Below are 13,254 nucleotides of genomic sequence, written 5' to 3'. Positions count from 1 at the left end.
TTTGGTTGCTTTCAGCCTAATTATCATGAATGGGCAACTTCACTGGGCTTTATTTGCATTTAGACCATTGTATACCAAATGGAAGTTGTGCCTTTACAAGTTTAATGTATGATTTGTTCATTCTTTTCAGCTGAAAACTTTATATGTTGTGTCACCTTTCATACATTTCTTTAAATATGATGGTGGTTATATAACTCCATTCTTCACTTGCTCCTTTAATTAAGTCCAGCAGAGTTTAGCATGTTTTTATTTCTTTTTCTTCTTCTAGGAGCTTTCCAGAGAAGAGGTGGTGGGTCCATTTATAATCTGGCCTGCTGAAGCAGGGATGGACTTCCCTAAGCAGGAGGGCCAGCTGACTTTTGATGTGGGCAAACGTAACACATCACTGGAGATTTACCTAACACCTGACCGTGCCTCATCTTTATCCACACCTAAGCGCTTCCAAGTGGAGCTATACAATCCAACAGGAGGTGCCACAGTACACTCCCAGTTTGGCCTGGCTAATGTGACTCTGGTGTCAAATGCAGCAAGTGAAGCTGTCTGGGTCTTACTGGACCAGTTGCATCAACCCCTTGAAACTCCTACATTGGACCTGGTGCTGCAGGGACTAATAGATAAAGTCAGTCCACCTCTCAATAATGAGCAGATGATCGCTGTGTTTGAAGGTCTGGGGAAGGTAAGCCCAATCATCTGGTTTTTATACCAAGCAAATTTTTTTTTTAAATTACTGCATAAGTGTATAAAATATTGGATAATCTATGTGATTGCATGTGACTGTGAGTCAGTGTAGTTGTTTGTGTCTGTCAGCTTAGTTAAAGACCATACATCGCCTCCCATGAGCTACTTTGATAGCTCTGTGGACCAGTCTGTCATTCATTAGTTCTCACTTAATAAGATTGCTGCTATCATGAAGTTGAAATTAGAATCTATTTATTGCATCTTCTTAACCAGCTGCACAAAAGAATAAACAGAATATACAGGGACATGTTTAGAAAGAGTAAATAAGAAGTAGGGACTACAGAGAAAAATGCATTCTGAGCACACACAATGCGCATGACCCTGAAGGTCAAACTAAAGAAAGTAACTCAGGTGAGTGCTTTGGATGTGTGAATAACAGCACTAAAGTTTACTCAGAGCTCCTCAGTCTTTCTCATCCTTTCTGTCTTCTGAGCCAGGTGCTTGCAGAGGCAGAAAGAGCTCCTTTACAGAACAACAGCCGGAATTTGACCTATAACCTGTTGTGTGCCTTGGCCAATCCCAGTCGAGTCGACACTCGAGGTGTCAGCCACCTTGCTGAGGTGGCGGAGCGATTTGCATTCTCCCTCCTTAAACATAGTCAGTGTGAGATGTGAGTGTCCTAAATGTTCTAAATGAGTGAAGAGTTGCATGGTACACCTTATTGTAATACAGATGAATATTACCTCACAAATTAATGTTAAATCGTGCTTGGATTTACAATTTCTTCTTTGTAAAATTTTTCTCCAGAAAGGTTACAGTCCTGGAAACTTGTCCGTATATGAACATCTCTGCCTTCCAGTGGTACCCCACAGAAATTAATGGATACAAGTTCAGGGGCCGTAATGCAGACTTCTTCCAGCTCCCAAATACTCTGCTGCCAGTACCAGCAGTTTTAACTGCGGACTGCGGCAACCTCAACAGGATGCAGCTGACCGAGTTTAGAAATGAACATTGGTTTCGCACCAGTGATGCAGCTACTGCTCTCAATGGGAAAGTAGGTGCTGGGACACTGACTTCATTGAAAAATCATGAGCAATTGTTAAAATGTCAAAATCTCCTTTTCTTTTTTTAAACAGCAGGTGGCAGTATGGCTCTGATATAAAGCAGCCATTAATCTGGTGGCTGCTCTGCAACTGAACCGTCTTCTGTTGTATCTGGTTATACGTAGGTATTCTCAGCCAGTCTCCAGGGCAGAGGGTCACGACCTCTGGAAGATGGCAACGAGGTGGTGTATCGTATCCACAGCCCCGGTCAGCAGGTTAAACCAGGCCAGTCTCAGTGCCTTCTCTGGAACCAGACCACTGGAAGGTAACAAAAACACATTAAATGAGATTCAAGCTTAACTGTTTCTCAGATAGACTAAAAATAGAATGTGCACATTATATACAAAAATATAAGATGTATATTTTTATTTATATGCAAATATTTCCATTTATTTTTGCTACCTGATAATATCAGTTGCTGAGGTTTTTTCTAGTTCTAGTGTCTGCCTACTAATTTATTTTTTACTCGATGTAATTTAGCTCAACCAGTGTACTACTTTCCTTATTTAAGACTACACCTGGCTTGATTAGCATCTAAAGAAGGCCTCTGTTTGTCTTCCTTATACTTATTTTGGGTAATAGTTTGCTAAATAAAGGGCAGAGTTCCTAGTTTGTCCTCTCAATAAGGCCTCTCTGTGGCTGATGCCGTATCTTTCTCCTTTATATCTGTCTCCTGCACGCTGAATCATCCCACATTGAGTTACTTTGTTGAGGACATTCCTGGGGATTGAAATTGGACTTGGCAGGAACACAGTGTTTTTGGCAGGTTTGGTTTGGACAGAGCAGCTACTTGGAGGACGTACCCCAGGAAGCAAAATTTATTATGCAAGTGATACCAAGAGAGAGCAAAATATGGAGAGAGAGAGAGTCAGAATCACAGTAACAGTGAATCTAACACAAACATGGTTATGCTCTGGTTTGTCTCACACATTCTTTGCAAAGTAAAGGTTACTGTAGATAATAATAAAACAAACTCAAAGAAGCCAAAATGTCAGAGAACAAATAGCACACAATCATGGGCATGGTTAGACTCATTGCCCTTTGTATTTGCTTTGCTCGTATTTTTTTATATTCTGTTGTAGTGTCTCGTCTCTTATTGTCTCTTTTTGTCTTCCCTTTAGCTGGTCATCAAATGGTCAATACTGCAGGGTTGTGGAAGAAAGTGGGAATTATGTTGAGTGTGCATGCACGCACTTGTCTATCTATGCAGCCCACGCTGAGTTTGCAAAGCTTGCATCCTACAATGAAGCCTTCTTTGCCTCAGGATTTATCTGTATCTCAGGTACAACACACTCTCCCCTTGAGTTCTCATCTTCTTACCCTCCTTGTGGAGTTTCCATATGTACATCCCCACTTGTATAAATGGATTCAAAGAAATCACTTAATTAAGTATCATTAATGCTGACTTCTCTGTCTACAGGCTTTGCATTGGCCATAATATCCCATGTGCTGTGCTCCCGTTTCCCCATGTTTGCTGCCAAACTGCTCACTCACATGATGGTGAGCTGCCTTGGAACTCAGGTAAAGCATTAGTTTGGATCTTGTTCTGCTTTTAAACTCTGAATGCAGCATTAGTTTCTTTGGTATTCTCATCTCTTTGCATCAGGTGCAAATGTACATGACAGGGCACCTCTGGGAATTGTTGTTGAGGCATCCATTTCTCTGTGCTCCAGTAGACCAGCATATTAGATATATGTGGGTTGCAAACATTAACACAGCACTCATACGTGGATTCATTCGCTTAGAGCATTTTAAAGCTGCTCACTGTGCACTCACTCACACACCCACAGTCACACGTCGCACGCTAGACATGTCGCGGATATTTTCTTGGAAATGTGCATGGATGCGAACATCATCCAGTGTCATCGTTTGCGTAGTTTGCGGGTTGGTGCGTCCTGACAACGCAACCATGCCCCCCGCACCCTCACCCATTAAAAACGCAAGCTGTCACATAACCATTGAGAGAGGTAGATATGTGGCTACAGGTGGTCCTGATCAAGTGTGTGTGTTTGTGTGTGTGCATGTGTGCTTGCGTGACTGAGTGCGGGACTGGTAATTTTCCACTGGTCCCCCTCTCTTTGGTTGACAAACACAAGTCATTTCTAAAGAGGTCCCTGGGGGCTAGCCACCTCGGAGTAGACCCGTTTATGGCCCAGGCAGAGCCCCTGAACCTAAAAGGGTTTTGGATGGAAAATTCCACCCTGTTCTCTTTCCTAGTTTGTACGTTACTGTATAATAATGCCTTCTTCCTTGATCGTGCGTGTGTCTAACTTTGGTCTAGGGATTCGAAATGTTTGCATTTTTCTAGCCCTTTAGTCAAAGCCAGCTGTGAAAAGCTTGCTGAAGGCCTATCTGATTGTAGGTTCTGATGTTAAAATGTAGCCTTTAAGCGGTCTTTTGTTAGTGCTGGAAGTATTTCGGAGATAATGATGGGTGGGATGTGCTGAATTGAAATAGATCAAGTCACATCTTGTCTTCACTTATTCAGTTTAGCTTGTATGTCAAGTGGCTTGCTGAAAAAACTCTTTTTCTTATATAAATCACTTGGAGCAGATTTCTTTAGACAGTCTGATTTCTTTCTTTCTTTCTTTTATTTTTAAATAATTATCCACAAACTGGATGACACATGTATTTGGACATAAATCAATTACCTCAACAATTTGCCAGGAGGGTCCTTTTTCATAACTGTGCATATTCACAAAGAGGACTCTGTTTTTCTGTTTGTTTTTGTTAAAAATGCTACCTGTCAATCAAGAATGTTAATTGCATTCATCTAATCCTTCTGCAAATGTGTCATTTAAAGAAAGAGAGAGATGCTTTGTTCTTGCAAGCTCATATTCAGCTTTTCCTGGTCAAGCTGTGGCTATCACTGATACAGTGACAGTGCTGTTTTTCTTCTTTTTATATATATCAGAATAGATGCCAAATGTTATTAGTAACACAAATGTCTCCCATATTTGTGGGTTGTAGCTCACACATCACCACTGATTTGAAGGATCATATCCAACTCCAACCACCTCTGGCAGGCAGGGTATGCCATCTGTGTTGGCTGTAATCATTCACTGAGTTTGCCCTCTCTGTGGAGAAAATTAGAGCTGCCAGTTTGATGAATTTCTCTCTGCATCTGCTACCGTGCACTGAAGAGAACTTACATAATACTTCACCTCTCTTAAACAGTCTGTAAGTTGAGTGACGAAGCAGGATTTGGGGTTAGCGAGGCAACCCTGGCTTTTCAAGGTAGCAGTTAGCAGCAGACCAGTGCTTAAAAAACTACCATCTGCTGACCAATCAGTTGCACTGGGTGGATCTAGCTTTCCTTATCACAGGCAATTTTAAGGCCATTCCACTGTTCTCTAATCCTCTGCGTATCAAAAGAATCTTGTGCTGATCTTTTAAGATTTGCAAGTAATCATTTTCATTGTTTAAAGTCATGATTTTAAATGTGTTCTTTACTTGTTTGGCAAAGGTTTTTAGCATACTTCTGAAATTTTCCTGTACACACTGAGAATGAATCTAAGAAACACATTCATTAAATGAAATACTCTGTTGTAATTAGATTCAGATTTACTCATGTTTCTCAGTGCTTCTCTGACAAGTCAGTATAAACTGGACAGATAGCAACATGAGCAACCAAATAAAGACTTGATACTTGACTTAAATATACAGTTTTAGCCCAGAATAGAAATTAAAACCTGTTTGGTATCTACCTCTTTTAATATTACAGGTACACTTCAGTAAGTATGTATTAATTTAAAAGATAAATTGTACATTCTCCGTGAAACTTCTCTCAACTTTATTGTGTAATAAACTGTAACAACTAAACCATGTGTTTCCAAGTAGAAGATTTCAAATGCAACTGATCACATGAATAAATAAGCAGCCACGGTAGAAGAAAGCAGCTGCAGAAGAAAGGTCTGTGACTCCTTTGAGATATTCTGTATATCTACATAAATATCAGTTAAAATATCAACTGACCTTTTTTATTATTTTATGATACAAGATACAAAATAAGATAAAGAAAGCTAAGTAAACCAAATGTGTCAAAAATATTAGACTTTGGAAATCTTTGGAATGTTCTGGACAGTCTGAACTTCATAACACAATCAAGAAAATGAATCATGGGTTTGATTTGAAAGCACTTCAGAAAAAATGTTAATTGATTATCTTGAGACTAAAAAGATTTGCAGAACCATTTCTGAAGATTTCGACCTCCTACAACATACCGTCAGAAAGACTGTGTACTAATCAAGTAAATATAAAACTATTGCTACCCTCCCAAGAGTCGAAACAACAAAGATCACAATAAGAATGATGCGTGTAATAGTCTGGGAGGCCATAAAGGAGCTCCTAATTACTTCTAAACAGTTAAAGGGCTGTAAGAAGAAAGTCTGTTTTGCTGCATCTGGGCCACGGTGGCTTGTAATCATTAAGTGAGTAAGGTATCATACCAAAGAATGGCCAGAGAAGAAGAATAAAGATAGTATGTTGCAAACGTGAGATCAAAGTTGTAACCTTCTCCAAAATAAATGTTTTGGAGGGATTTGAAGCACACAGTAGGGAGGAAAGCCACCTCATGTACATTCCTCATTCCTGAGTTTAGGGGGATATGAGCATATGAGCAATATTGGCAAAGCTTACTCCAACTTAACGTGCAGGAATGATCAGCCCTTATCTGAACCAGTTAGTGGTTAGTTTCGTTTAAGTGTCCCATTCTTTTCTCCCTCAAAAATATTTAATACTGGTTTCCTTTATGAATGCTAGCAGCAATCATTTTTAATTGGGTTTAATTTTTCTACTTTACAGATTGTTGGGGGCTGAAACTCTGTTGGTTGTTTAGATGTGCTTGTCTAGACATGTAAAATATACTCTTTATTCCTTTTACTGTATCTATACAAACAACCTAGCATGAGCAAGCAGGATAGTTTCTTAAACATATTTAAATCTTTTAAATCAAGAAAACAATTTACAAAAGAACCATCCATCTATCCATCCATCCATCATCCATTCTCTTCGCTTAACCTTATCGTTCTCAGGGGGGCGCTAGAGAATATCTGAGCTTTCATAGGGCGAGAGGCAGGTACACCCTGGACAGGTTGCCAATCTGACGCATATAACGATACACATTCACATCTATGGACAATTTAGAATTACCAGTTAACCTAACCCCACTACTTTGATGTCTTTGGACTGTGGGAGAACATGCAAACCCCACACAGAAAGGCCACGGATGGTGGCCAGATGGTGGAGTGCAACTCTGGACCTTCTTGATGTGTGAGGCAACAGTGCTAGCCACCATTAATAGTCAATGCATTAATTTATTTTACAGTCACAACGATATATTTTTACTGAGAGACAAATGCTTAATTGCACACTCGCTGCATTTCACCATTATCTAAGACTGAATTTGAACTTATGTCACCCAACAGTGACCACTAGAGGGAGCGTAACACTATCAAATAAAGCCAGAATTTAGACAAATTATAGTAATTAGCTGCTTGCGTGTTAATAATATGACAATGATATACTATATAAAATTGTATTTGCATTGTATTTATAAGACTTCTGGACCTGTCTGTGTGAGCATATAGCTAGAATCAGGAAGTACTGTGTTGTCTTACCTGAGGGGCACTGCCTTGCACAACTGAGGTTATTAGGTTTAATGACGCCAAATAACAAAAATACATTTCTAAATGAGAAAGTGGAGCTTTCTGGTTCAGTTTGTGTAGTTTAATTGCATTACTGTCTCAGTATTTTTGCTGTCGTGCTTTTTACCTCTTTAGTATTTAGTTAGAAAATGCCAAAGACCCAAGGGCACCAGAGGTAGGACATTTAATTGCTAAATCACCATGAAAACTAAAACAGTAGTGCTGGTACAAGCAAGAGAGGCAGATGATGAAGCAAACAGGACTGAGATGAAAGAGAAGATTGCACAAACTTTTAACTTTACTATGATATTATATCCAGATTGTGTGATGTGATGTTTACCATCTTAAAGGAGAAGAAAATGTCAATCAGATTTCTACAAACTATTGCAGCACATCTTGAGTAATGTGTGTTCTAATATGTGTTTCTTAATCTTCTGGGATTTTTTTTTTTCAAATGTATAAAGCTCAGACTGTATACGTTTAGATATATAGGTTTAGTAAGAGGACTCATCCAGCAGTACTGCAGACACAAAATCTTGCTGAAGGTGTTTTATAGTCAGACAGGTTGGAACTGATCTGGGCCAGTAATAAGACACCTACAGGCAGTGGCCACTGTCAAGGCCACTGCGTCAGGACTCCGACTGAGAAGAAAATAAATATTTGTCACATCCGCTGTAGGTGTGTCGGCCTGTCTATCTGTTTTTGTCTGAGTGTAAATTTAACAGTGTGCTACATAAGTACTGGTCGTATATGCACAATTATTTTGTTTTACATTGACAGATATTGCTTAGATGCTTAGAGATGGAAAAATGAAAAAGAAAACTAAATGGCATTAAATAGGAAAATTGAAATTTTCAGGGTTTTGTTTGCTTTGGAATATGCTCCTTTATTTTATTTTGAAAAGATTATCATAGGGTTGGGGAAGAAATGGAGAAAGACCTGTTACCGTATGGTTAGACTTGTTTAGGAGGTTGTCTTATCCTGATAGTATGATAGATAATGACTTTCAAAAATAAAATTAAATGAATATAATATAATATAATTATGAAGTACATTCTGTGCAATAGAATGTGAAAATACATGTGTTTCCATTTATCCAGTTAAATGGGCGATCGTGGCTCAAGAGTTGGGAGTTCGCCTTGTAATCGGAAGGTTGCCGGTTCGAGCCCCGGCTTGGACAGTCTCGGTCGTTGTGTCCTTGGGCAAGACACTTCACCCGTTGCCTACTGGTGGTGGTCAGAGGGCCTGGTGGCGCCAGCGCCGGCAGCCTCGCCTCTGTCAGTGCGCCCCAGGGTGGCTGTGGCTACAATGTAGCTTGCTATCACCAGTGTGTGAATGTGTGCGTGAATGGGTGGATGACTGGATATGTAAAGCGCTTTGGGGTCCTTAGGGACTAGAAAAGCGCTATATAAATACAGGCCATTTACCATTTAAATACATAACTGAAGATCCAAAAACAAACAGCAACTGAAGGTGGCTGAACATCTCAAGAGAGGAAACACAATAGGTGATGATATCCATGGGTTCTAGACTTGAGGCAGTGATTGACTGCAAAGGTTTTAATCCAAATATTAAAAATAATTTTTATACTCACTGTTATGAATGATTGTTTGGTGTTGTCCACTTATTTATGAGCATCTGAACACGGGGACCAATGCTGTACTTCTTAAATAGTTAGTTAAAATGAAAAATTAGAGTTTTGTTTAATCTGCATTTCAGTCAGACTTTTATTGTTTAATTTAAAATCCACTGTGGTTTTATACTGTAGTAAAACTACAGACATGTGTATTTGTTAAAAAAAAATATTGCTGTCAGTAGTTTGCTGAAATACAAGTCAGTAACTGTAGAAACAGAAAGTTTGGGTGGAAACTGTGCAATGCACAACCAGATTGGAGATTCTCTTTCCTGTTGCCAAAAAAGTATTTTTTAAAACTATGATTATTTCCAAACAGGACATGATATGATACTGAAAGCATCAGTTTTCACATGCACTGTATGTCACTGAAATGGACAACTTTGGCCATCTGAGTTAAAGACTAAGATGGTTAAGAATTACTTTCAATACATTGTAGCTAAAGTAACTAAATACTGATATTTCACATTCCCAAGTTTTTTTTAGATTTATAATATTAACCCATAATTTTTTTAATTATATTTTATTTATATATTATTGACACAAAATATAAATTCTTATATTGGATGTATATATTTACTTGTCAAAAACACAATGGAATGGAAATGTGTGCATGCTTGAACACGTCCAGTTTCTGTATGCGGGAAAAAAATTATATATATATATATAAAATACTATTAAATTACTCTTCCTTTGGGATTAAACAGCCCACCGCCACGTCTCAGACAGACATTCCCACACACATTCAGTAAAGTGTTTACCCCTGTGTTGCCATTGCTTTATTCCAGTACATGGGAGGTGTTTAGGTGACTCTTACTTCTGGTTATAAAGGATTTCCTGTTAGCTCTGGGACCAAATCCAGCATTCAGAAGTCTGCCCTTGTATCCACATGCACAAAGTCACACACACATAAACACTACGCTAACTCTTTTTCCTCTTGCACAACAACCACTGCTGTCATTTCCCATCTCTGAGGAGAATACAGAAGTTGTGTGCTTGCTGACAAGATTCCTAAAAGTTCCCGTCTGTCGTCACTGTGTATGTGCATGTGGTGAAGGAGTGGGGTAGGGTTTGAACGAATGCATGCAGTTTCTCAGGTGTTCAGAGAGGGGAGACGTATGAAATGTGCGGTCAAAGACGTCGTTTTGTACAGAAGATAAGATCAGCATGAGTCTTTCTGAGACTCTGTTTTTCCTGAGGAAATGTATCTGTTCCCGTCATGAACAACTAAGCATTAAATCAGTAAACATTGGGGGATTTTGAATGTCTTTTAGGGTCTGATTCTCTGGTTGACGTCAGAGTACATGCCTAGCTTGTCCTATTGTGTGTTTAAACCCACAAGAGTTTATAAATCAGAACACAAAAGAAGGAAAATAGCAAGGAAACATAATGGTTACCAGCCTGTCCCTCTCAGACAAATGTCTCAAATTTTGTACAGTTTATATCTAAATCTTAGGGTGTTATTGTTTCGTGCAGTTATTAAAAAGTCAATAGCAGGCTAAAACACAGCATGTCCCTATTAAATGCATTACTGTCTCAGAGTTGAGCAAATGGCACACAAGGTATTTAAGGGTATAAGTGTCAGTAGCTGAGGCCTGTGTCACCGTTTGTGTATGGGTTCCAGGAAATGCTCATGTTGCAGGAGCCACGGTGTGTATGTGTGTACCTGTGTACCTGTGTGTGTGACAGAACAGTGGAGGGGTAAGGAAGGCCTTTTGGGAGATACTCTACTCGAACACCTCGTGCCTTTGTTTCCCTAGCTCCTCTTATCTTAATTTGTTCCATCTATTGTTAAAGTCAGCAGCATTTTTCTTCTACACGCTCACTATTCATTGTGTCCATGTCTCTTACCTGTTACTGAAAAATGAGCCAACACTGTACAGTAATAGCCAACTGCCTGACGTTCTCTTACCTTCATTTCCTTATGTTCATCTGTTTTTTCTGTTTCTCTGATTTTTCCCCTTCTTTCACCGCTTTTACATGACAAAATACTGAGTAGTGTCCCTTCTTCTATTCTTTGTCCCCTTTATCATTCTGGCAGCAGGTAGCCTTTGCTTGGAGCTGTGACATTACCAGCAAAAGGCTGTTTCACTCTGTCTCTGTCTCTTCTTTCTAACCCTCTAAAGGTGGCTGGGTGTAACTGGTGTGACTCATTAGTTTAAACAGTGACAGTATATGTAGATGTAGCAAAACAGTCTGCAGGCTGTGGATTACCCTGAAGAAAGAGTACAGAGTACACACAGGAGACAACATTTATTTTTACCACAATAGCAAATTAAACACAAGGTAATGAGAATGCACACAGGCTCAGCTCACCTGTACAATAACCCACAGGTTAAGCAGATATGCAACACTTCTGCTGACATGTTGTTCCTTAGGGTTTGTGTTCGAGCACACTACTGCAGATAAAGAAGAGTGAGTGATTCTCAGACATAAACCACTTGTGATAATTGGACTCTCTATCCCTGGCTCAGTTCGCTGAAACACTCAGGCTAAATCTCCCTTCTGCCACCACAGTATGAAAATCAGCCCTGTTTAAATGAATGACGTCAGTCTATTTTCTTTCCTGCATTTTCTTTGCAAAATTTTTGAGCATCAACTGGCTTTTTAAGATCATGCCACAGCATCTCAATTGGATTCAGGTCAGAAGTTTGAGTAAGGCACTCTGAACTCTTCTTTTTTTTTCTTAAGCCTTTCAGAGGTGGACTTGCAAGTCTGTTTGGGATCATTGTCCTGCTGCAGAACCCAAGTGTTCAGCTTGAGCTCATGAACAGATAGTCGGAAATTCTCCTTCAGGATGTTTTGGTAGACAGCAGAATTCATGGTTAGATTTACCACAACAAGTCTTCCAGGCAGCAAAACATTCCCACTCTACCACCTACCATATTTTACTGTTAGTAGGATGTGTTATATAAATGCTATGTTATTCTTATGCTAGATGCAACGTGACTCAAACCTTCCAAAAAGTTCAGCTTTTGTCTCGACAGTTCACAGAATATTTTCCCCCAAAAATGTGGATGATCAAGATGTTTTTGGCAAATGTAAGACGAGCCTTTGTATCTCTTTTGGTCAGCAGTGTTTTTTGTCTTGAACTCTCCCATGGCTGCAATTGTTGCCCAGTCTCTTTCTTATTGATGAATCATGAACTCTGACTTTAAGCGAGACATGTAGAAGCTTGATGTTGTTCTGGGTTCTTTTTTGACCTTCTGGATAAGTTGTCGATGTGCTCTTGGAGTAATTTTGGTCGGCCGGTCATTCCTCGGAAGCTTCATCACTGTTCCAAGTTTTTTCCATTTATGTATAATCAGGGCTGGACTGGGACAAAAAAATCGGCCCGGGCATTTTGACTAGAGACCGGCCCACCAGGTATTATAGGAAAAACCATAAATCCTTTGAATGCAAACAAACGTCGTTGTAACAGTGATGTACACCGTCTTGTTGGTATATATTTATCAGTCTAATAAACTTAAACCTACACCATCCTCCCTATTCTGGTATTCTAAACAGTACTTAGCTGAAACCCAAAGACTGCTTGGTCGAGTTAACCTCCTGAACTATCTACAACACATGGTGGAAACCTGAAATTAAGACAGAGAAGACTAGAGGTGAGACATGACCATTACTGATTACTTATGACAGATTTAGATATATTTTCATAAACTATTCATTTACCACATCAATAAACAGCATGGCAGGGCAAAATATTTTTTCTAACATGGCAACCTTTAAAAAGTGAAAGGAGACAGGAAGACAGGTGAGAAAGAATAAAACTTAATTGACTTTTTGATGGCATTTTACACACAGTACTGGTACAGTATCTAGAAAATGTGGGAAAATACTGGCATCCTATACAGTACTTAGCTACTTCTGAAGAAATTATGATAAGACTGTGGTGGACCACTAGAGGGCTCCACTCACACCCAATGTGGAGGTAAGCATCAACGACACAGCTCTCAGTTCTCATTCCTTCTTTATTCGTCTCCAACATCAACTGCGCATATCGCGCCACAAAACACAGGAACACACTGCTGTGTCGTTGATGCTTACCTCCACAAGACCCTAAAAAAATTACTATGTACAATAATGGATTTCTATACCTTTTACATCAGATGAAAACGTTTGTTGTAAGATTCAGATAATTATTTATTCAAAGTTTTTAAATGACATAAGAAAGAAAAGTATTTCTTTGTGCCCC

At 39.3% G+C, this 13,254-nt stretch overlaps 1 protein-coding gene across 1 annotated transcript in view; it reads left to right on the top strand.

The window, feature by feature from the left end:
- Nucleotides 1-299: 299 nt before the first annotated feature.
- LOC102204453 (G-protein coupled receptor 98-like) overlaps nucleotides 300-13,254 on the top strand; it is a 45,309-nt gene continuing 32,354 nt past the window's right edge. Inside the window, exons 1-6 of the mRNA XM_005722420.2 lie at nucleotides 300-676; nucleotides 1,176-1,348; nucleotides 1,486-1,732; nucleotides 1,907-2,046; nucleotides 2,903-3,063; nucleotides 3,202-3,302. Of these exons, the coding sequence (XP_005722477.2) occupies nucleotides 326-676; nucleotides 1,176-1,348; nucleotides 1,486-1,732; nucleotides 1,907-2,046; nucleotides 2,903-3,063; nucleotides 3,202-3,302 (1,173 nt within the window). The 5' untranslated portion in view covers nucleotides 300-325. The remainder of the gene's footprint in view (nucleotides 677-1,175; nucleotides 1,349-1,485; nucleotides 1,733-1,906; nucleotides 2,047-2,902; nucleotides 3,064-3,201; nucleotides 3,303-13,254) is intronic.

The sequence above is a fragment of the Pundamilia nyererei genome, unplaced genomic scaffold (genome assembly GCF_000239375.1).
Source record: "Pundamilia nyererei isolate P.nyererei 1_Seehausen unplaced genomic scaffold, PunNye1.0 scaffold00006, whole genome shotgun sequence".
Lineage (NCBI taxonomy): Eukaryota > Metazoa > Chordata > Actinopteri > Cichliformes > Cichlidae > Pundamilia > Pundamilia nyererei.
Note: the sequence above shows the minus strand (reverse complement) of the source record. Positions and strands in the feature narration are given on the sequence as shown.